Below are 24,441 nucleotides of genomic sequence, written 5' to 3' on the forward strand. Positions count from 1 at the left end.
TCCTGACAGGAGATAACCAGTGTAGGGCCATGTCAGTTGCTGAAGTGGATTTGTATCAGGCACAGAAGACAATTTGCAACAAGGAAATGTATATTTTTATGTCTCACATCAGTCACTCCAACTTATTCTTTGCACTCTCTGTTTAGGGGTTATTTTGACCAATTATTCCAGAGACTCGCACCATGTTATGCAGAGTAGTGGAGTCTAGTGGTTCGATATTTAACTTCAGTCATTCCACTGTTACATTGTCCTTGTGTTTGGGATCATTATGTGATTCTCACCTCCCAAAGGTACAAGAAATAATGGCAGCTTCAGAAACCAGAGTCTGAAAGGATTAGCTTTGAATTCACTAATAATTCAGCATTAAAGCCTTGTACGTAATAGCCCTGCTATAGCCCATTCTTTATGCAACTTTCTATTGTAAATGAATACAGACTGGTTCAATGTATGTGGAATATCAAAGCTTAAGGAAACATGTGGAACTTGGCATAAATAGAATTCTTTCAACCAGTGCTAAGGTAAGAGGAGTTGTTTTGCCCCCCCCCCCCCCATGCCACAGCGTATGGAAGTACCTGCATTAATTGCCATTACACAGTGATACAATACAGACAAGAACTTATGATAATAGAATGGTTTATTTACATTAAAATTATGAACTTTACAGAAAGCCATGGAGTGTTTTTACAAACAGGTTGTGCTTTTTTGACACTTTGAGAAAGGTATTGAGCAGGGACGGTATTAGAGGAGTCCTGGTCAAAAAAAGGAATGCTGGGGCCCTAATTCAAGAAATAAAAACTCTAAAATGTAAATCAGCGATACCCAACCATCTAGTGATCCTCCAGCTGCTGGTGGGCTGCTGGTAGTTGCAGTTGGAGGCCACAGGTCAGCCATCCCTTGATGCAATAACTGCTACAGAATGCAATGATGACATGTCATTTCTACTTAGACCGGTGACATGTTCTGGCCAATGAGGACCAATAACCAAGTGGCTTTGCCCTAAATCCGGCCCAGGACCCACAACTGCACATTTCAGTTGTTAACCATTTAAATAAATTAGGGAATTCTAAGGGAAAAAATATAGGAGTTTATTTGAGAGAATGGAGAATACAGACAAGGACATCTGGGGTGGGGGGAGACTGTATTAATATAACAACTTTAACAAAGCGCTGGAGAAATTAAAAAAAAAAAAAAAAAAAAAAAAAAAAAAGGGGTAATGCATTATGTGTAACCCATAACAACCAATCAAAATTCTGAAGATGACAAGTAAATATTGCCTTTTGCTTGGTGCTATGCGTTACCAATGCAAATATTATTTGCATACATATATATCATGGGGTTCGATGGAAGATCCCACTTATTTCATAGTGAGGGGAGTACACTAACTAACAACTATTCGATTCTGTATGGGACTGTTTTCTCACTGTCAGAACTGCAAACCCATCTCTCTGCTGCTAGAACTGCAGTTATTTTAAAAATGTAAAAAAGGCAAAAAATACATTTCTTTAGACACAAAGAATGCCAGTAATACTGTCTGGATAAAACAACATTTTGCTGGTTAAAAAAAGGTGCAAACTTCATTTTATTTCTTCTTGATGCAACATTCTATCAGATCTACCATATGTCTGTTGATGCCGCTGAATGCGAAATATGTAAGATACAAGCTATACTGTACATGCAGCACATACAGTAACACAAATAGAGACTGCAATAAAGGGAAAGTACGTTCCCTCGCATTCCCAAGGCAGCAAATCAGAAAGAGAAAGAACAGCACAAAATAACAGCTTACTATTTGATATGAAGAGATATTTCTTCAGGAAAATAAAATACTCATGGCAGCCACAACAGAGATCATCGATGAACGTGTATACAGTATATGGGGTTTAACCGTTTCACTCACTGCAACTTTTAAAAAAATACAGTAACGAAGCATAAACTAGCAGGCACCACAGAGGATGCTGGGAGTCCTGGCACAGCTGGAGTGCAGGGGGTAACCGTCACCTTTAATCCAAAAGTAACATGTATTTTAGTGTGCATTTTATTTAAACCTTTTAGTGCAAATAATTAAACCTAAAAGAAAACTATGGTGGCAGCAGAAGGCAAGTTTAGTTGATGGGCTGGAGTTGGTAGAAGGGGAAGAGATGCACGGGGTACAAACACTGGTGAAAGTCTTTGTGCGTTCAAAGGCAAAATAAAAGCACCGGAGCAGCAGAAAATATGAAAATAGGTTTCCAATGGTGATATATTATTTGCTGCATCATCAGAATTCAACTTCCAGTCTTCCCACTATGCACTTAATGGGCATTAACCTTGAATTTTGACTGTCACATGGATCTCTATGTCAGTCTGGAGTGCAAGGCATACACATCTGCCCAAAGGGGTTGCACACAGGGTTAGCCATACTGGTCTGTACAATGGCTGATTCAACTGTTAGGAAGTTGCTCAAATTATATAACCAGCCATATGGCCAATAAGGATAAGCAGCCAAATGGGTTGCCAACATGTCTCATCAGACTATGCACAATCCTATTCAAGCCGTACGCATGGGTACATGTTGCTCAGTTTGCTCAAGAACATTACCAGCTTGTGCATATTCTGCCTAATGCTGTTAGGATTATAACACATATTTCTGGTCATCTGTACCGGCAGCAATCTACAGGCAATGGACTGCAAAGGGTTACTTCCCATTACAAGTGATGGAAAGCACCATGTTCCCAAAACCATATTCCCAAACCAAAGAGCACTGACTGAGAACAGGAAGTGCCACCTATAGAAGACTAGAAGTGATCCCTATTGGCTACTCAACAGTAATAACCAGAACTACACATGATCCATGGACCAGGGACATGGTCAGCAGTATGTATGGCAGATAACCTTATCTAATGGTAAAACAAGGGCTTACATTTACTAACCACGGTCCAAAAAAGCCACCGATGACAGTATATATTTTCATGCAGTGCAATGCCTTTTCAAGATATGGAGTTGTATGAAATTCCAAGACTTCTTGCTGATTAACGTGGTATCAAAAAGAGCTGTCTCATTCCAAACATTACAGAAACAGGCCAGATTTTTTAGGATTATCAAAAACTCAGAGGTTATAGACATATATATTTATATTGTTTTGGGAATTTCAGTTTACAGAATATACTACAAAAAAACCCAATCCATTTAGCTTTTAACAATACAAAAAAATTAAAAAAGAAAAAAAAAAGTCTCAAAATTGACCTTACCAAAAAAAAAAAAAATTTAAAACTATTCATGCTTTTCTAAAATGCTGCAAAAGTGGTATATCTTTGAGATAAAGTATATTAAAACCTAGAGCTGTCAAACTCAGCAGTTAGGAGCTGGTGGAGTGCATGCTGGGAATAGGATAAAACTTTGAGATGCGGCTTTGTGTTGTAGGGTTAAGGCATTCGGATTCTCCGCTCATTTTAAAAAAGACTTCTTGCTCCTGCAGTTTTCTAGCAAACTCTTCTTCCAGTGCCTAAATCACAAACAAAATATAAAAAACATAGTTAAATTTGCCTGTAATTCTGCAGAGGTCTCTTTCCACATCACAATCACTCCAGGGGCCCATCTGTAATGTCTCAGCAAACCTACACATGACTCCATCTCAAGACAGACCTGAACCAGGTAAGGCATACCTACAGTCAAGGCACGATACATATAAGTTACTTGCTACAGTCAGCCATTATGAGGAAAGTTATCACAGATGGAAATTTCTAGATCAGGACTCCCAACTAGAGGCCTGTAGGATAGATGTGGCTCTCTAAAGGATTCTTAAGGCCCCCAAAGTCTGCTCAAAGGCTCCATAAACTTCACTGTGTGACATTATTTTAATGTAATTCGACCATGGGACATGCTATATGAGAAATAATCAGTTCATTAGATGTAATCAGTTGGACAGCACTGACTAGAACAGTACAGGCTTCCACAGAACAAAATGAAGAAAAAAATCTGGATGAACTAGTTTAAGGGAATGTTCAACCCTTAGTATAAAGGGTCCAGGTGCCCAAACTCCAGGAAAACTCAAAACAAAAATACCTCAAAATGAGAAAACCAGGCTGGCACTAGAAGAAATAGACCAATCAGTCAACAAGAGGTGCAATTTAAACATATTCATTTTTTTATTCAAAGAAAAAGCATCTCAAACACGTTGTGTGCCAGAAATGGGCACTTAATAATAGGCTAATAAGTCTTTTGAAACACCAGTATTTAAAGCTAAGCTGGTTGTTTTAGCTTTAAATACTGTTTTAAGACTCTTTAGCCTATGATTAAGTGCCCATTTTTGGCACGAAATGCGTCAGGCTGTTTATGTTTGAGATGCTTTTTCTCTGAATAAAAATATTAATATGTTTTAATTGCACCACTTGTTGACAGATTGGTCCACTTTTTGTAGTGCCAGCCTGGTTCTCTCATTTTCAGGTATTTCTGTTCCATAGAACAACACAGCTCTTTAAGTATCAAGCTCTTGAATGGTATACCAGGGGCCAACCAGAAAACCTTAACCCATAGGCCCTTCAAACTATTTTTCCTTCTTACTCTTAATTCTTCGTCTCTTTTCTTTAAATACTTTTAATTTATCCATCCATCTATTTTGCCTCTTTTTATTCCTAACAGCAATAGGTATTGACAATGAAATTGGTCAAATGGTTAGAAGCACGAGGGCCCACCAGGAGTTTTCCAGTTACTGACACGGTTTTTGTATGGCCAAACCAAATTCAAACCCTTAAACTGTCATGTTACTTTAAAGCCCTTGCAAACTGAAAGTCACATTTTGTTTATTTCTTTAAAGATAGGTAAGCGCCAAATATTTTGTAGAGGTTTCAGTACTCATGCTATTTATCACAAGTTCCTCTACAACAAGCACCTGATCAGCAGTGACTGGTATGCAAGCAGGACTGACTTAAGTCCCTGCTCGGTTAAGATGGACATAACAAACCTTCACTATGAGGTGGAATGTTGGATTTGCGTGAGTTCAAAGGGATCCCTTGTTCAAATTAGCCATGGCAATAAAAAAAATCATCATGTGTACTGCATTAAGGAATGGGGAAAGGAAATTGAGTGTAAAGATGAACAACAAAGTTGACATCTGGTTTGGTTAGCTGAGAATTGTCAGATGGGGGGAGTCAATGAGGAGTTTCAAGCAGCAGAATACTACACACCGCTTTTTCCTCTATCTAAAATTACTCTATGCAGCCGCCAGAATAACATTCCTTTCTCTCTGCATTCAGTCTCCTGTAGATTCTGTATCACAGGCAGCTTTGGCCATCTTCACAGCAAGAGAAGGCGGTCTCAGCATAGAAAAGGGGGTGGATCTTCATGCTAGACTAGGGAGCTAAAGTTCAGCTTCTTGAGATACAGAATCTACGTGAGATTGAGCGCTGGGAGAAAGGTGTGTTATTCTGGGGACTGTTAAGTCTTTTAGGGTTGGTTCTTTGTTTTATTTTTTTTATAAAAGGCTTACTTATCCTTTAAGGTGCACTATACCTTTTTACGTGGCCTCAGTTTCTCTCTCCACTCCTTCAGCTCCACAGCATGCTCTTCATCTAATTCTTTCAGTTTTTGGGTTTCATGCTCAATTAACAAATGACATTTTTCATTCTGTAAAAACAAAGCATTATGTTATTTGTAGGAACGTGGTTATCATCATCAAGACATTTCAGAGAGACTAGGCTTTATTAACAAAAAAAGAGGCACAAACCTCATAATGCTGGAAACAGAATTCCTGCTCTACTATAATACAGGCATGGGATCCATAATCCAGAAAGCTCAGCATTACGAGAAGGCCATCTCTCATAGACTTCATTTTAATCAAATAATTAAAAATTTTAAAAATGATTTTTTTTTTTTCCATAATAATAAAACTGTACCTTGCACTTGATGGTGCCTAAGCTGCATGGCTCCATACAGGAGGCAAAACTGTCCTATACGGTTTATTTAGTTTCATGTTTAACGGATTTTAAGCAGACTGTATGGAGATCTAAATTATGGGAAGATCCCTTATCCAGAAAACTCCAGATCCCAAGCATTCTAGATAATAGAACCTATTTCCCAGCACATATTAAATCCAAGCTGGTAGGAACCTCTACCCAAAAACTCTTGCTTTGAATTATATTTCTTGCAAGAACAGTTTTTGGTTGGAATTCTCTTTTAAAGAGCCAATCTCTAGATAACTAACTGGAATGACATAACAAATGGTACAAGTGATAATAAAAGAAGAGTAACCCAGCACATCCACTAGCAATCACTTGGTGGTGGTGCTGAAGATCCCTGGACACCTGGCGTGGTCAGGCATTACTAATACAATCTCTGTTATAATTCAATCAAGCCCGATCACTGCAACTTTTTTTTGGGGGGGTGTTGTTTAAGAGATATGTAAACCTTAAAATAAAATGTACGCACTTTTGCAGTTTACAGTATTTCATTTTGATTAATTTCAGAGTTATTTAAAATGTTGCTGTCGATTGGCCAGTTCCTGTAACTGTACAGTCAGAGATGTTAAAATTCAGTAGGTAAACAGAAATCTTTTATGATGTTGCTCTGCTCAGGAAAGAGGTCAGAAAGGTCAGATGGGCTTTTTCATGTCTTTCCTTAGCAGAGCAACACCAGAAGAGTTCTCTGTTTTTCTTCTGAACATTTCTCTCCTTTCAGCAAATGATGCTGTCAATACAGAATTCATTATATTGGTCAAAAATTGTAAGGTTAGGTGATACCTTTTATTGTCTAAAGACATCTTTAAGCCCAAAGAAGAGATGTAATACTATCAGCTCAAAAGCGTGTAATTTCTACTTACTCAGTTAGCCAATAAAAGGTATCAAACTAAAAAAAATACTAATATAAATTGGAAAAGTGCATAGAAAAGCACCCCGAATAATTGTTTATTTGACTTAGCCTTTAAAGATATCTATCACATGCTCTAACAGCATTAACCAACCTGCAACTGCTGAAGTTCTCGGACATTGGCATCGCACTGAAGCTGCAAGTCCCGCATCTGGTTTTCATGCTTTTGATGCTGAGCTAACCTTTCATTCTTCTGTCTTTTATCCTCTTGAAGGCCAAACTGCAAATAAAAAGACTGTTGTTAGATACCTGTAAGGATATTTCGAATTCTTCTGGATTTTTTTTTTTTTGCCACTTAAATTTATGATGCATGTTATCTAAACGATAGCGTCCCTTCAAGTCACACCTGACTATACCAGAACAACTTCTAACAGAATATTTGTTAGATAATTTCACCTGTTTAATTTTCTCTCTGTCCTGTTCTGGTGAGCCAGAGGAATTAATCCTTAAGCTTTTCTTAAACATGGCCATACGGGTTTTTGCATCGCTGCGCTGAATTTTAGGTAATCGGGCCCGCTCCTGAGTTTGTCTGTTCTTCAGTTCTTCTATCAGTCGCTGATTATACCTTTGCATCTGCTCCATTTCCTAGAATATACACAAAGAAGTACATTTAATAATTAGGCAGAAGGCTAGTGTATTTAAATGGATGGAATTGACATTTCATTAAGGCAAACTGTTAATTGAGAATAATTATCAGAACCACCCCTTACAAATAATCAAACAAAAATGAAAACAAAACTTTGTTGGTCTATTGATGCAGACCTTTCTGTGGCATTACATGACATTCACGAACCTTCTCATGTCTCTTCAGTAACTGGTGCCTTTGCATGAAGTACTGGTCCTTCAGCTGCTGCTTCAATAACTGGTGCTTCTCCTGTAGGTGGCGTTCTTCCAGCTCCCAGATGGCAGCTTCACGTGCTGATGTTAATAAACAAAAGAAATTTTTTTCAAGGGAATGGAAATGGGCTGCAGAATGCCAAGATATGAACTGTAAATAGTGTGATCCTTCTGTGTCACAATAAGTAGGGATAAAGAGCAGTTTACTTTAAACATATATGAAGGGAGCATAGAGCCCACCGACCTAAGAATTAACTTTTGGAAGGGGAAGATATTGAAAAATATTGATCCTTTATTGAACTTCCAAACGCAAGTATTTGTATTATATTGTTTCTGTACAATACATGCTAACAAAAACAGTTTGGCCATTCTTGTGGCTTTCTTGCTTAGCAAGCCCCTTAGCCATAAAGCCACATGGGGGCCAGGGGAGGCTAACACATAATCATCACAGGGTGTACGTATAATTGGCATATATTAGTATGAGTGCAATATATGGCATGATATGTACTGTATATAAAAACCTATTTTGGAGGTTTTATATTATGACTTTCATACTGTTCCCCTTATTTAATATGCCTGGCTAATGGCATCACTGGCCACAGTAGGGCATCTTGCCCCTTCTGTGATTAGAAGACAACCATGACCAACTGATGTTCTGCAACAGTTGCTAATCATCAGTGAGGTGCCTACAGAGAATTGTTTCACTTACTGCCCCATTAATGTTAGCGCACAGGAAAGAGGAGATGGAGCTGGAAGAAAGGCCTGTGTCATTAGCATTCCTTCTTTTGTTAATTGTACCTCTCATGAGTTGCTGCTTGTGATTTAAGCAATCTCTCTCAATGTTGGCAAGCTCAGTCTTTTGCTGATGGATTATCTTCTTCAAAGAACCATCCAGCTCCTGCTGTTGCTTTTGTACAAACTCTTGCTCCTATTAGAGAAGAAAACATTACTAACACAATCAGTGGAAACGGACAAAATCCTATGCAAAAGGCTGAGGAAAAGGGCTTCTCTGTATAGAAAATAACAATATTGTCTAAAAAGTAGACGCATGTAAAATAAAATTCTAAAATTGGGTTAAAAAAAAAAAAACAAACTCACTATAGGATTTATTTGCAATTTATTTTTATATAACCCAGTGTAGCTTTTCATTTCTTTCGATCTCCCGCCTTAATAACGAGTTTTCCACAGTTAAGTGTTTCTATTATTCTACTGCCTTAGGCTAACGAACTTCTTAGTTCTTCCGCTCTACTAAACTCAAGCCTGGATTTGAGATACATAATTAACACATCACACAAACACACACGCAAAACAACAAAAGTAACTTCTAATTAAACCTTTACAAGATGGAAAGTTGGGTTTAAAGATACAACACAAGAAACATGCACTCCAGTAGAGAGAGAGATGAATATTGTGTGCTTCTAGGCACTAAGAATAGAGTATTATAGCTGCTAACAAGGACAAACCACCATTTATAAAATGGTACAGGTATGGGATCCATTATCCAGAAACCTGTAATCCCGAAAGCTCTGAATTATAGGAAGGCCACCACCCATAAACCCCATTTTAATTAAGCAATGATTTCCTTTCTCTCTGAAGTAATAAAACAGTACCTTGTACTTGATCCCAACTAAGATATAATGAATCCTTGTTAGAGGAAAAACAATCCGATCGGGTTTATTTAATGGTTAATTGATTTTTTCTTAGCGAACATAAGGTATGGAAATTTAAAATAAGGAAAGATCCCTTATCCAAAAGAACCCAGGTCCCATTCCTGTACAGAGAAAGTTTTATTTCCTAAAAACAGTGCACTACACCTAAACCTTTCCCTGCCTGGGTCTTTATCCTATATACTAACACGCTATGGATATCAATAAGTGTCTATCTGATATATGTCTATGTGTAGAGTTACTTTCATAGGCGTATTGCACCTGGTGCCTGGGTGGGGGAAACAGGGTCAGTTGCAAAATATGATCCCCAACTGAGCACTTTGGTGGCCTGGTTCATACTGCCAACATGGCCAGCCATGCTGGGGCGCACACACAAACACATTAGGGTCCCAGTGCCCAGGGGAGCCACCCAGTATGTGCACGTGTGTGCGACTTAGGAACTGCTGACACACATGAACATACCAAGCAGCACCCAGATACTCAGGGAGTGAGTCACAGGGACACTAAGCTCAATGTGCGCCGTGTCCCACAAAATGATTGCTCATACCTGGAGTATGAACCCGGTGCAAGGTGCCACAGTACTTGGCTTGGGGGGGGCGGGGTGCATTTTTCAACTATTTTCACTATTGTATCCCCCATCCAACAAATTTTTATGCAATAGGTCCCTTTTCATTTTTTTAGTATGATGCAGACAATGATATTCATTTTTATGGGGGTTTTAAATAATACACGATTTTGTTCAGTCACTTGCCAGTTTGAAATTTCAGTAGCTATCTGTTTGCTATGGTCTTGGTTATCCTAGCAACCAGGCAATGGTTTGAAAGAGAGACTGGGATAGGAATAGGAGAGGGCCTAAACAGAAAGATAAGTAATACAACGTAATAAAGCTTTTCGGATATTGTGGTCAGCAAAGGTGCACAACCTACAGCCCAGTTGGCAGGATCCCTTTATAGCTTTTTAGGGTTGCTGGGAGTTTATATTTCAAAGGCTGCCAGTTACTCATCCCTGGCATAAACACAAAATACCCTGTGCCAATTGCTTTGCTACTGTATGCTGTCCCCGGGCATATCTTGTAGATCACGGATTATAAATGAATGTGAATAGGTGCTGCAGGATTTTTTCCATTGTCAAAATGAATTAATAGCAGCGCCTGATGCAAATGTGACAATAAAATGAGCGCTGACACCCTATGTTTACACGGCAGGAACACAAGCATGCTGCTGCCATTTACACAAGAGGGGAACTAAATGGAGCACTGAAAAGAACATGAGTGAATAAAAATGGCATTCCTTAGCAGGACGTCTATTCAAAGGATTTTTAATTCAGTTTAAATATAGGCTTTAAAAGCCACAATAGCTGCCTCCCATTGAAATCCTCCCCCACACACACAGCACGGCTATATTATGCAGAAGGTATTCCTGGGAAAGATGGTTTGCGTTGCCTAATAAGCCAATTTCTCTCACAAGCTTTGGTTCTTTTTTAAAATCGCTGTTCTGCAGCCATTTTTTGCTGACTGATCCCTTAGGTTAAATTCCTCACTGGGGCATCCCTAGTGAGTTATCAGAGACTGTGCAGACCCATTAAGGATATAATAAACAAAACACTCATAGCAGCCTGTTTAGTCCTAATAGTAGCCATGAGTTGGGTAAGTGCAATAGCCTGCCTGACTATTTGTCCAAAACTTGGCTAGATATTGGTTAGGAAGTGCCACTGGATGAGGACTGCATCAGTACATTAATCTCCAAACAGGTCTGCATAGGGTCTTGGTTTGATTTAGGTATGGGCAGTCCTGAGTTTTCCTTGCCCACCCTGTATGTTCATAAGGAGTGTGCATGCTGATCCAACAACTTCATACAAGAGCTAGAGATACTTGTGGTTCTCATTTAGTTGACCCACACCTGATCTGTATCTGCATCCAAAGTCCAGATCAGCCCATGTGTACCATCAATACTTATGGAAGATATAGCGATTACTGCAGGGGGTGGATTGAGTAAAATGTTCTGCCAGATCAACCTGAACCAGCTGGTATATCAGCCAGAACCCTCCGTTTAGCTGCAGCCAAATTATTAAGCCCATCTGTATAGTTGTGGTTTTCCTGGAGGCTATGAGGCTTTTGCAAGATCAAGAGCCATTATTACACAGAAAACAGCCCTTATATCTCTTTGTTATCAATATTAAATAATGGGCATTTCATGCAGATAATACAGACATTCTGCTATGAATATCTTTGGTATCTTTGGTATCTTTGGTATCTATGCACTAATGCAACTAGAGCTCCAAGAGACCACTTTTCCAATGAATAGACTCCAAAAGTAAAGACAGAAATAAAGCACCAAGAGAACAAAAGAAACACACACGCACAAGTGCTTAGCACATGAGACTGCTTTGGATTGGATACATGATAGTCAAAATACACAAACACAACTCCATCACAGACTTACATCCTGCATTTGAGCGTTGAATAGTGTATATGATGACAAGTGAAAAGACTGAATCATAACTTGGGCAACACCCTGTGGATCAGAATACAATAAAGCCCCGACATCAGAGGCAAAATCTAAATGGTTTTGTACAAGAAACATTGTTTAATTATCATGCATGCACATATTTCCTAATTGGCTGCCCAATCCACCAAGGAGCACAGGACTGTCTGTTCTTCTTAACAACTACACCCTGAACCGAAGATTTTTGTTTAAAGTGCAATAAGACACAAGGATAATATTTTAATAATTGTCGGGTTTCCATCACAAACTTCCTCCCTCCAGTTATAAAGCTTTTCCTTGTCCTTTAAAGGGAAAAGAAAGTCAAAGTCACTTGGGGGTGCCAAAATGTTAGGCACCCCCAAGTGACTTTGACCACCTACCTTTTACCCCGGGCTGGTGCCCCTGTGAGGAGGGAACAGCACCAGCCCGGGGTAGCTGCAGGCGCTTCCTTCCTCTTGTTTCGCTGCGCGCGCATGCGCAGTAGAGAGAAAAGCCGAACTTAAACATTAAAGTCGGCTTTTCACTCTACTGCGCATGCGCCCACCGCTGGCATTCAGGAAGAGGAAGCCAGAACACGGAAGCGCTGCGCTCCAGGTGCCCCGGGCTGGTGCTGTTTTCTCCCAACAGGGGCACCAGCCCGGGGTACGAGGTAAGCGGTTAAAGTCACTTGGGGGTGCCTAACATTTTGGCACCCCCAAGTGACTTTACCTTTCGTTTCCCTTTAAAGGGACATATAAAGTCTATTTCACTGGAAGGTGGAAAATGTCAGCCCCCACAGTGAAATACATTTCCCAAACGACACACCAGAATTTGACTTACCTTTTTACCAGTGTCCCAGGCACCCCTTGTGTAAATTAACATTTTGGCACCTCTCCCAGTAAAAAAGAATTTATATGTCCTTTAATGCAAACTTACAGGGACCATCAATACTTCTATCTAGATAGAATGGCACCATGCTTGATACTGTGTTTATACAGTGAGTTGGGGGCTTAGTGCTACATGCCTCTTCCATTCATTCGGAATGGCCACCAATAAACAACTTTGTAAACCCAGAATTTTTTTAAAATGATTTTTCAGTTATAATTTTTACTGAAAGCACCATCTGAACTTTGCTCTTTCCTGCGCTGCTGGTTATTACTATGGGTACAATATAGCAGTACCGAGTGCCCCTCTAGCCAAGACCATAATTCCAAGAGTGCCCTGCGACTGTACAGAAGAATCACAGATGTGTGCAGGGTACTGTAAGAACTGAAGCCCACTGTGAGTAACTCCCACTACTACCCATATATTAGAGTTTTATATTCTCAAGTTCAAACAAAAGGAAGACATTACTTTAACATCGATATTGTTTAGCAAAACATACTCACCACAAGCCTACCATCTTACAGGAACTTTCCAAAGTTCTTCTTCTAAAAATGTTACTTACCTCCATCTTCCCCAAAACACCAACAATTTATTATAAACTGTAAATTCAGATTGTACAGACTAACAGAAGAGATCTAAAATTACGATTAAGCAAAAAAATATCGACTGCAAAGCGGTTAATGAAAGTAGCTGATGGCAAATGAAGTTAGGTGAGCTGCAATCTACTCTAGGTTTAGATGGACATTACATGTTAGTTGACAGGCAGTTTTTCAGGTGCTCAAGAAAATTAGGGAAGAGAGAGAGACAGCTTCTCTAGTTCTCTACGCTTAAGAGCACCAAGCGACTGCCGTTACCTGAGCGTGCTGGCTTTGTGCTAGCTCCTCTTTCTTGCGTTTCATGAGCTCCTTTCTCAGCTCTTTAGCCGCTTTTTCCACTTCATTAATGACCTACAGTGTAAGCATGCAGAAGGTGGGGAAACAAAACCTGCTCTCTACTAAGGAAAGTGCTTATAGGAAGCCAGTGCGCTACAGTAACCAACACCACCACATGATAGATGTCTGCAGGGTGCGTCTTTATGTTTAGTCATGAGAATGGATAGAGAAGCCGAGGCTTTTGTCTGTTTTTGAAGCATTCCATACACCATTCCTCATTCCATGTACCATGAGGCCCTAGATTTAAAGGAAAATGTACTTTGTATTTAACTTTAATCCACTAATGCAAAGTATATTTTAAAAAATTTGATTCTATAGGGGAATAACGTAATTCTGATGTGATCCATTAAATAAGGCCGTGAACCAAGTGCTTTTTTGGAGTTACAAACTCTGGAGGGAAATTTCTAATATCCTTATATTATAGTTGGGGGGTAAATTTCCTATAATACAGAAGTTTTGATGGGCCACATGACATAAGTAACATCACGGAGCATTGTTTATAAGGATATAATATACAGGGTATCCATGACTTCTACAGTACATTTTAACTAATAAGTGTGGAAGGCCAGTGATATAGTATATAGCATGTGGAATGATATTCCGATCTGAATATGGTATGGCAAGCCAAAGAACATACTGAGAGATGTTTTTAGTAATGTTTAAACGGTATGCAGCAGGCAGCAGTGTATGTGGTGCAGGCAATGAAGGATCTCCTAACAGCAAGGATGGCAATAGAATGTTGAATGCAGAGCTCTAGAGCAGCCTATCAAACCAATACGCATCCAACTGCCATTCACTAAAACTCCCACCATTGTCTTGTTACAGGGAACACTGGGGGTTTTACTGAAATCTGCTGGATGGCTTTAATTTTGTCTTGTTCCCTACTTACAAATATAACCATATATGTAGACAGGCTGATAACATTATTACATGATTAGACTGCTCTTGATTACAAAACCAGTAAACCTAAAATACAACTTCAACATAAATAACATTCACAACCTTTACTTTTTTTTCCCCCATGAGTGCTCCATTACTTTTATACTACAGGTATAGGACCTGTTATCCAGAATGTTTTGGACCTGGGGTTTTCCGGATAAGGGGATCTTTCTGTAATCCGGATCTAACAAAAACTTAAGTCTTGCCTCCAATAAGGATTAATTATATCTTAGTTGGGATCAAGCGCAGGGTACTGTTTTAATACTACAGAGAAATAGGAAAACATTTTTGAAAATGTTAATAATTTGATTTAAATGGAGTCTATTAGTAATGGGCAAATCTGTCCCGTTTTGTTGAAAAAATTCACGAAACGTTAAAGTTTGAGAACTGTCGAAATATTCATGAAACGGTGAAAATAACATGCGCCAAAAAATCTGTTGTGCTTGGTAAAAAAAAAAAAAAAAAGTCTATGAGAGATGGCCTTTCTGGAATTCTGAGTTTTCTGGATAACAGGTTTCTAGATAACAGCTCCTATACCTGTAATATCTATATATAGAGGGGCAGCCATATTGATATTAATGTATCTGGTGCCATCATTAAGGTAGGCAGGAAATCTGATGTAAGTAGGACTAATGGCGGCATCAATGGTTAAATAGTTAAAACACATTTGTGAATGTTACCAGAGGCTTGTTTATCCAAAACAATCCATATTTTAGGTTTAATGTTCCTTTAACAAACCAACCACTTTGAATGGTGTCTAGAAAAAAAAGGGTCTGAGATAAACAAAAAGTACAGAGAATGCATAGCTGTTAAGCTAAAACCAAGAAGAAGGGAATCCCACCACCTGTACCCCTCACACCATGTAAGAGGTAGACAAAGATTTATAAAGCAAACTATACCACCAGCATTCTTAAGATCCAATCACCATTAAATGAAAATAGCTCACAATATGTGTGGGGAAGTAAAAGTGAAAACAAAAAAAAGATTAATACACAAGAAATTAACTTTCCAATTACAAGTATACATGAAATTAAGGAATTAACCTAATGCAAACCAACCATTAAAAACTGAAAACAGAATTATTCCTTCTATGGGCTGTGCCACACAAGGTATTTCCCACTCATGCCATTGGGATCCAGTTTAAGTAGCGGTGATCAAATGTGCCTTTGGCCACAGCCCCAAAAAGATTTACTTGCTACTGTCCCACTCATACTACCTGGCAACAGACTCATCAATGGTTTTATTTAGATTTAGATCAGAAGGATCAGTTTAAAAAAACTCTAAGCCTAAGAGATTTGGCTCCAGCGTGGAAAAAAAGTCAGTTCTTAAATGCATCAGCATTGCTTGTAAAGAGCTAACAGTGAATAAGCTGGCCACTATGGGTTTTAATTAAAAAATATAAAATGTAATTTTGAATTAATGTAACAAAGCCCACAACATTTAGGGTGACTTCCAGAAGGAGACATATATCATACACAAAACCAACATGGCAATGGATAAAATTGCTTAGGGCATGCATAGTAACACTAGCCCTCACTTTAGGATTAATGGCAATGCTTTCTGCTAATTCTTTGCATGACTGATTGTCACTGAACAATGTTTCTTTGTTGGGGGTTGGGGGGCTAAGCATTAAGCTGGCCATACAAGGTAAGATCTGCTGCTTGGTGAGGTTGCCAAGCAAGTGGATCTTCTCCCAATATGCCCACCTATCATATCAGGTAAATTCAGTTGTTTGGCCCTAGAGTATAGGAAAAATCAAATCTGCCAGATTGAGATCTGGCTGATTTCAGACCAGATGTCGTGGAGGGCCAATACACGGGCAGATAAGCTGTCGATTGGTCTAAGGGACCAATATTGGCCGCTAAAATCGTCCCGTGTATGGCCACCTTTACACTAAACACGTCTTTTAACCCCTGGTATTACTGCATGTCATGAATAATTCAACCTTTGTTGCATGTTAAAGACAATGATACACTAGGCGATTAGTCGCCTGCGATAGATCTCATCTAACACAGCCGCTGTGGGAGTGCGTCATTGTCCTAAGCAGTGTCAACCTGACTATTTTCTTATCTATCAGTCTTAAAACAATAAATGAAAGTCAAGAAACCTGTCTTTATGTTTAGCAAAGCAGTAATGAACATATGAGAGCAAAGGTAATGCAACTTCAAAGACCAATATGCAAATACTCTGTTCAGAAGGAAACTGGCAGACCAGACTACATGAAGGGCAAATCACAACTTCTGGATGTTTGGAAGTACAGTCCTTAGAATCCTATGTAACTTTTAGTGTTCTGAGACTTCAGGTCATAGGTTTAAAAAACAACAACAAAATAAACTTTTTCTCATTTATAGCTCTAGAATGTATTTAAACATACAAACTTGTATAAAGTAAATCCTAAATGAGTCTAAAGTAACAATGTAAATCCAGTGAAAGCCATACCTCTTTTTTTCGATTTTTTAACACGTTTTGAAATTTGGAGTATTCCTTATCCTGTTCTCCCTTTATACGCTTGGCTTCATCTCTCAGGCGGGTTGTATGCTCTTGCTCTAACCGTTCAATGGTCTGCTTCTGCTGCTTTTCCAGGTTTTCAATATCTTGATCATACTGACGTTTCTTGCTCTTAAAAGAGAACAAAGTTTGAAGGTTTTATTCTGGGGCAAGGAGGTGGGGGACATTTCACTTTTTACTTCAAGCTTGAAGTTTTAATTAAAATCACAATGTGAACACTCTATAAACAATCCTTTTAAGTATATGAGGTTGCTCAGAACAAAATGTAATTACTTGTTTAAGTGCAAAACTTTACTATGTTACTTTTCTCCAATGTTTTATTTTTGTGTTTTTGCCCACTTTTCTAAGATTTAAAGTACTGATTTCCACTCCCTTATTTTTCTTGAACAGATCATTAAGTGGGTTGGGATTTGCCTACTCTCTAAAATATTAACATTTCATACATTAGTTGATACATTTCTTAACAGCAGAAGCATTAAGCTATTAAGCATGTTCCCTGGGCTTAACTAAAGTCATTATTGCTGCTGCTGGTGTTGTTTAAGTTTAGAGAGCTGGCCAAAGATGTGTTAGAGAGCTGGCAATCTGGGTTTCTGTTACTGTGAGAACATAAAACTTTAAAGGCAATCAAAAGTCACCCCATTATTAATGATGAGTCCCACAAAAGTAGTTATTTTGCAATAATGATGATTCTATGCCATATAAAAATTATAGCCTCCGGTTGCCTGGCCACCAATACAGCGTATCCATGGCGCCTAAGAGTGATGCCATGCTTAGGTGCCACATAAACTTGCTTCTAAAGTTATTATGCAAGTAAGTTGTCGAAGTAATCTACCGTCATCTCCTGTTCAAAGCGCTTGAATATCTGTTCCCTCTGCTGCAGTAATTTGTTGCTAAGAAGCTGCTGTGCTCTCTGCTCCTCTTTCTGTAAAAGTCGCAATTCACGTAGCTCTTGTCGCCTTAATAAAACAAACAACTCAGCATTATTACACATGTACTGTGTTCCAAAAATGAAGTTTTAGGCAATACACAAGGGTTTTTTTTTGGGCTCTACGGTTGTGGCAATCAATGTCACTACCCACTGCAGGAGGATTCCCTTAGAAATTAATGGAAAGAGCTGCTAGTAACAAAAACTGCAGGAACACCCGAGACCTTTCCCACAGTGGATATCAGAATTTTGGTCCTGCCACAAATAGGAGTGATCAAAAATACATAGCGTGCCATATTTGACCAATCTTACCCTGTATATACAAGGTTATATTCCTCTTTCTGCCTTTAAAAGAGAAGGAAAGATAAAAATCACTGCAGAGTGCCGAATTTTACCCCGGTACTCCTGTTAGAGAAAATCACACCAGCCCAGGGAAACTGTTACTCTTCCTTATATCTTCTGAATCTCGAGGCCGGTGTGAAAAAGCTGTTTTTTTTGTTAAAAAAAAGCATTTTGTCACCCCCAGTGACGTAGCCTTTCCTTCTTAAGACTGTAAACTCTATTGAGAAAGGCCCCCTTTTCTGCCTGTATTGGTCAGTACATGTATGTAATCTGTATGATTGCTGTAAACACCCTTCTACTGTACATCAATGCACAATAGGTTGGCATTTTAAAATATGTTAATAATAACAACAATAAGATGACTATAAATGTTACAGAAAACTGAGAGGCAGCTCTACAGTAAAGACATTACCCATACATCCTGACTAAGCAGCTAAATAGAATGTTACCTAGACATTAAGTGAATCAATCAGTTTAGAGAAAAAAAAACGAGGTACTGTCAATAATGTTACCCATTCAAACTAAGAAGTAAGGCAGTGCCCAACGTACAGGTTAGCATGTGAGTGCTATGAATGAGACCAGGGGGATAATCTCTGCTTTAAAAAAATCACAGGCACCAAAATGGCCAAAACTGGCCAGAAAGATTGCTGATGGTGTTCCAGGAGCTCAATGACAGAACAGGTAAAGATACCGGTACCTCCTCATTTACAACTTAGATAGAGGCAGTGCACCAATAAACCATTACATCACATATAGAAGAAACAAAATGATAATCTTTAACCCTTTAAGTGCCAGCCGAATTCGTCATTTCGGTTCCCCCCAGTGCCAGACGTTTTTTAAGCATTTTGTACTCATTCACTTTAACAATGTTTTTTGGTAGGAAAACCTCCACGAAACTAGGGAAATTATATATCGTTTTTTTCGTCACTAATTGGGCTTCGACATACATACCAAATTTTATAACTTTTCTGGAGATATGATGTGTATTTTGGGTGAAATATGTAAAAAAAAAATAAAATTATGAAAAATTTCTGTATATTTTGAGGTTTTTTTCCATAGAAAAGTTAATTTTACTCACTTTTTTTTATTGTTTGTAAAAGCCCTGATACTCCCAATTCCAACGATACCAAATATGTGGTGGTACCCCACAGTTCCTGTCCAGAAGTAACCCCCAAACTAAGGCAATACTTAGTACAATATCACACCAGAACAAAGCAGAAAAGCGCTTGTAACAGTTAATGCAGCATAACTTATATGTAAATCTAAAATATCCCCTCATGTTTGGTATCTTTAGAAACTACAGACCTTCAGGTTTCTAGGTGCAATGTAGTTTTCACTCAAAAGCCAAATACCTTTTGTCAGTGCATTGTGAAATTTGGAACTTTTTATGACATTTTTTTTTTTTTTCTAAAACGTAAACTTGGACGCATGATCAAATGTGGATTTGACAAAAAAAAATCTCATAAAAATTTTCTAACAAAGGCATATTTGAAAGACAAACTTCTCCTGAATAAAATGATGCCCCATATGTATGGGTGCACATAAAGACATGGGCACCAAACACTCCAAAGCAGGGGCAATGCACAAGGGCAATTACAGCTAAAAATGTGGGGGCTGCGCTCTATGTGCACTTCCTGCAGTTTTTCAGTGTTAACCCCCCCTACCTGTGAAATAACCCCCACAAACTATATATTTCTGAAAAGTGCACACCTTCAGCTATTCAGAGACACCACTCTTCTCTTTCTACATGGAAAATTGTGGCCGCAGTCCCTTGCAGAAGTCAGCGCTTTGGTCAGAAATCAAGGAAAAACCAGATAAAAAACCTAGATTTCTCCCCAAAATCTCCATGGCAACTACCAAAAACTTACTAACCATCAATCTGCAAGTTCCCCTGAATAAAACGATACCCCATATGTATGGGTGCACATAAAGACGTGGCCACCAAATGCCCCAAAACAGGGGCAATGCATAAGGGCAATTTCAGTTGAAATTTTGGGGGCTGCGCTCTATGTGCACTACCTGCAGTTTTTCAGTGTTAACCCCCCCTACCTGTGAGATAACCCCCACAATCTATATATTTACGAAAAGTGCAAACCTTCAGCTATTCAGAGACACCACTCTTCTCTTTCTACATGGAAAATTGTGGCCGCAGTCCCTTGCAGAAGTCAGCGCTTTGGTCAGAAATCAAGGAAAAACTAGATACAAACCTAGATTTCTCCCCAAAATCTCCATGGCAACTACCAAAAACTTACTAACCATCAATCTGCAAGTTCCCCTGAATAAAACGATACCCCATATGTATGGGTGCACATAAAGACGTGGCCACCAAATGCCCCAAAACAGGGGCAATGCATAAGGGCAATTTCAGTTGAAATTTTGGGGGCTGCGCTCTATGTGCACTACCTGCAGTTTTTCAGTGTTAACCCCCCCTACCTGTGAGATAACCCCCACAATCTATATATTTACGAAAAGTGCAAACCTTCAGCTATTCAGAGACACCACTCTTCTCTTTCTACATGGAAAATTGTGGCCGCAGTCCCTTGCAGAAGTCAGCGCTTTGGTCAGAAATCAAGGAAAAACTAGATACAAACCTAGATTTCTCCCCAAAATCTCCATGGCAACTACCAAAAACTTACTAACCATCAATCTGCAAGTTCCCCTGAATAAAACGATACCCCATATGTATGGGTGCACATAAAGACGTGGCCACCAAATGCCCCAAAACAGGGGCAATGCATAAGGGCAATTTCAGTTGAAATTTTGGGGGCTGCGCTCTATGTGCACTACCTGCAGTTTTTCAGTGTTAACCCCCCCTACCTGTGAAATAACCCCCGCAAACTATATATTTCTGAAAAGTGCACACCTTCAGCTATTCAGAGACGCCACTCTCCTCTTTCTACATGGAAAATTGTGGCCGCAGTCCCTTGCAGAAGTTAGCGCTTTGGTCAGAAATCAAGGAAAAACCAGATACAAACCTAGATTTCTCCCCAAAATCTCCATGGCAACTACCAAAAACTTACTAACCATCAATCTGCAAGTTCCCCTGAATAAAACGATACCCCATATGTATGGGTGCACATAAAGACGTGGCCACCAAATGCCCCAAAACAGGGGCAATGCATAAGGGCAATTTCAGTTGAAATTTTGGGGGCTGTGCTCTATGTGCACTACCTGCAGTTTTTCAGTGATAACCCCCCCTACCTGTGAGATACCCCCACAATCTATATATTTACGAAAAGTGCACACCTTCAGCTATTCAGAGACACCACTCTTCTCTTTCTACATGGAAAATTGTGGCCGCAGTCCCTTGCAGAAGTCAGCGCTTTGGTCAGAAATCAAGGAAAAACCAGATACAACACTAGATTTTGGTCAGAAATCAAGGAAAAACCAGATAAAAACCTAGATTTCTCCCCAAAATCTCCATGGCAACTACCAAAAACTTACTAAACCTCAATTTGCAAGTTCCCCTGAATAAAACGATACCCCATATGTATGGGTGCACATAAAGACGTGGCCACCAAATGCCCCCAAACAGGGGCAATGCATAAGGGGGGGCTGTGCTCTATCTGCAGTTATTTAGTCTAAACACCCCCATACCTGTGAAATAACCCCCGCAAACTATATATTTCTGAAAAGTGCACACCTTCAGCTATTCAGAGACGCCACTCTCCTCTTTCTACATGGAAAATTGTGGCCGCAGTCCCTTGCAGAAGTTAGCGCTTTGGTCAGAAATCAAGGAAAAACCAGATACAAACCTAGATTTCTCCCCAAAATCTCCATGGCAACTACCAAAAACTTACTAACCATCAATCTGCAAGTTCCCCTGAATAAAACGATACCCCATATGTATGGGTGCACATAAAGACGTGGCCACCAAATGCCCCAAAACAGGGGCAATGCATAAGGGCAATTTCAGTTGAAATTTTGGGGGCTGCGCTCTATGTGCACTACCTGCAGTTTTTCAGTGATAACCCCCCCTACCTGTGAGATACCCCCACAATCTATATATTTACGAAAAGTGCACACCTTCAGCTATTCAGAGACACCACTCTTCTCTTTCTACATGGAAAATTGTGGCCGCAGTCCCTTGCAGAAGTCAGCGCTTTGGTCAGAAATCAAGGAAAAACCAGATACAACCCTAGATTTTGGTCAGAAATCAAGGAAAAACCAGATAAAAACCTATATTTCTCCCCAAAATCTCCATGGCAACTACCAAAAACTTACTAAACCTCAATTTGCAAGTTCCCCTGAATAAAACGATACCCCATATGTATGGGTGCACATAAAGACGTGGCCACCAAATGCCCCCAAACAGGGGCAATGCATAAGGGGGGGCTGTGCTCTATCTGCAGTTATTTAGTCTAAACACCCCCATACCTGTGAAATAACCCCCGCAAACTATATATTTCTGAAAAGTGCACACCTTCAGCTATTCAGAGACGCCACTCTCCTCTTTCTACATGGAAAATTGTGGCCGCAGTCCCTTGCAGAAGTTAGCGCTTTGGTCAGAAATCAAGGAAAAACCAGATACAAACCTAGATTTCTCCCCAAAATCTCCATGGCAACTACCAAAAACTTACTAACCATCAATCTGCAAGTTCCCCTGAATAAAACGATACCCCATATGTATGGGTGCACATAAAGACGTGGCCACCAAATGCCCCCAAACAGGGGCAATGCATAAGGGCAATTTCAGTTGAAATTTTGGGGGTTGCGCTCTATGTGCACTACCTGCAGTTTTTCAGTGTTAACCCCCCCTACCTGTGAGATAACCCCCACAATCTATATATTTACGAAAAGTGCACACCTTCAGCTATTCAGAGACACCACTCTTCTCTTTCTACATGGAAAATTGTGGCCGCAGTCCCTTGCAGAAGTCAGCGCTTTGGTCAGAAATCAAGGAAAAACCAGATACAACACTAGATTTTGGTCAGAAATCAAGGAAAAACCAGATAAAAACCTAGATTTCTCCCCAAAATCTCCATGGCAACTACCAAAAACTTACTAAACCTCAATTTGCAAGTTCCCCTGAATAAAACGATACCCCATATGTATGGGTGCACATAAAGACGTGGCCACCAAATGCCCCCAAACAGGGGCAATGCATAAGGGGGGGCTGTGCTCTATCTGCAGTTATTTAGTCTAAACACCCCCATACCTGTGAAATAACCCCCGCAAACTATATATTTCTGAAAAGTGCACACCTTCAGCTATTCAGAGACGCCACTCTCCTCTTTCTACATGGAAAATTGTGGCCGCAGTCCCTTGCAGAAGTTAGCGCTTTGGTCAGAAATCAAGGAAAAACCAGATACAAACCTAGATTTCTCCCCAAAATCTCCATGGCAACTACCAAAAACTTACTAACCATCAATCTGCAAGTTCCCCTGAATAAAACGATACCCCATATGTATGGGTGCACATAAAGACGTGGCCACCAAATGCCCCAAAACAGGGGCAATGCATAAGGGCAATTTCAGTTGAAATTTTGGGGGCTGCGCTCTATGTGCACTACCTGCAGTTTTTCAGTGATAACCCCCCCTACCTGTGAGATACCCCCACAATCTATATATTTACGAAAAGTGCACACCTTCAGCTATTCAGAGACACCACTCTTCTCTTTCTACATGGAAAATTGTGGCCGCAGTCCCTTGCAGAAGTCAGCGCTTTGGTCAGAAATCAAGGAAAAACCAGATACAACCCTAGATTTTGGTCAGAAATCAAGGAAAAACCAGATAAAAACCTAGATTTCTCCCCAAAATCTCCATGGCAACTACCAAAAACTTACTAAACCTCAATTTGCAAGTTCCCCTGAATAAAACGATACCCCATATGTATGGGTGCACATAAAGACGTGGCCACCAAATGCCCCCAAACAGGGGCAATGCATAAGGGCAATTTCAGTTGAAATTTTGGGGGCTGCGCTCTATGTGCACTACCTGCAGTTTTTCACTGTTAACCCCCCCTACCTGTGAGATAACCCCCACAATCTATATATTTACGAAAAGTGCACACCTTCAGCTATTCAGAGACGCCACTCTTCTCTTTCTACATGGAAAATTGTGGCCGCAGTCCCTTGCAAAAGTCAGCGCTTTGGTCAGAAATCA

General features: G+C 39.7%; 1 protein-coding gene across 3 annotated transcripts in view; it reads right to left on the bottom strand.

Annotated features, from left to right (window-relative positions):
• Positions 1-616: 616 nt before the first annotated feature.
• Positions 617-24,441, bottom strand: part of slk (STE20 like kinase) — a 49,551-nt gene continuing 25,726 nt past the window's right edge. For 2 of the 3 annotated variants that reach the window (XM_031906450.1, XM_031906449.1), the window contains 9 exons: positions 17,903-18,026; positions 17,002-17,181; positions 13,546-13,638; positions 8,476-8,605; positions 7,634-7,758; positions 7,237-7,425; positions 6,935-7,060; positions 5,488-5,601; positions 617-3,481 (listed from right to left, as the gene is read on the bottom strand). In XM_031906450.1, the coding sequence (XP_031762310.1) occupies positions 3,335-3,481; positions 5,488-5,601; positions 6,935-7,060; positions 7,237-7,425; positions 7,634-7,758; positions 8,476-8,605; positions 13,546-13,638; positions 17,002-17,181; positions 17,903-18,026 (1,228 nt within the window). In that variant the 3' untranslated portion in view covers positions 617-3,334. The remainder of the gene's footprint in view (positions 3,482-5,487; positions 5,602-6,934; positions 7,061-7,236; positions 7,426-7,633; positions 7,759-8,475; positions 8,606-13,545; positions 13,639-17,001; positions 17,182-17,902; positions 18,027-24,441) is intronic. The other variant, XM_031906451.1, reaches the window with a different exon arrangement.

Source organism: Xenopus tropicalis, chromosome 7 (genome assembly GCF_000004195.4).
Source record: "Xenopus tropicalis strain Nigerian chromosome 7, UCB_Xtro_10.0, whole genome shotgun sequence".
Lineage (NCBI taxonomy): Eukaryota > Metazoa > Chordata > Amphibia > Anura > Pipidae > Xenopus > Xenopus tropicalis.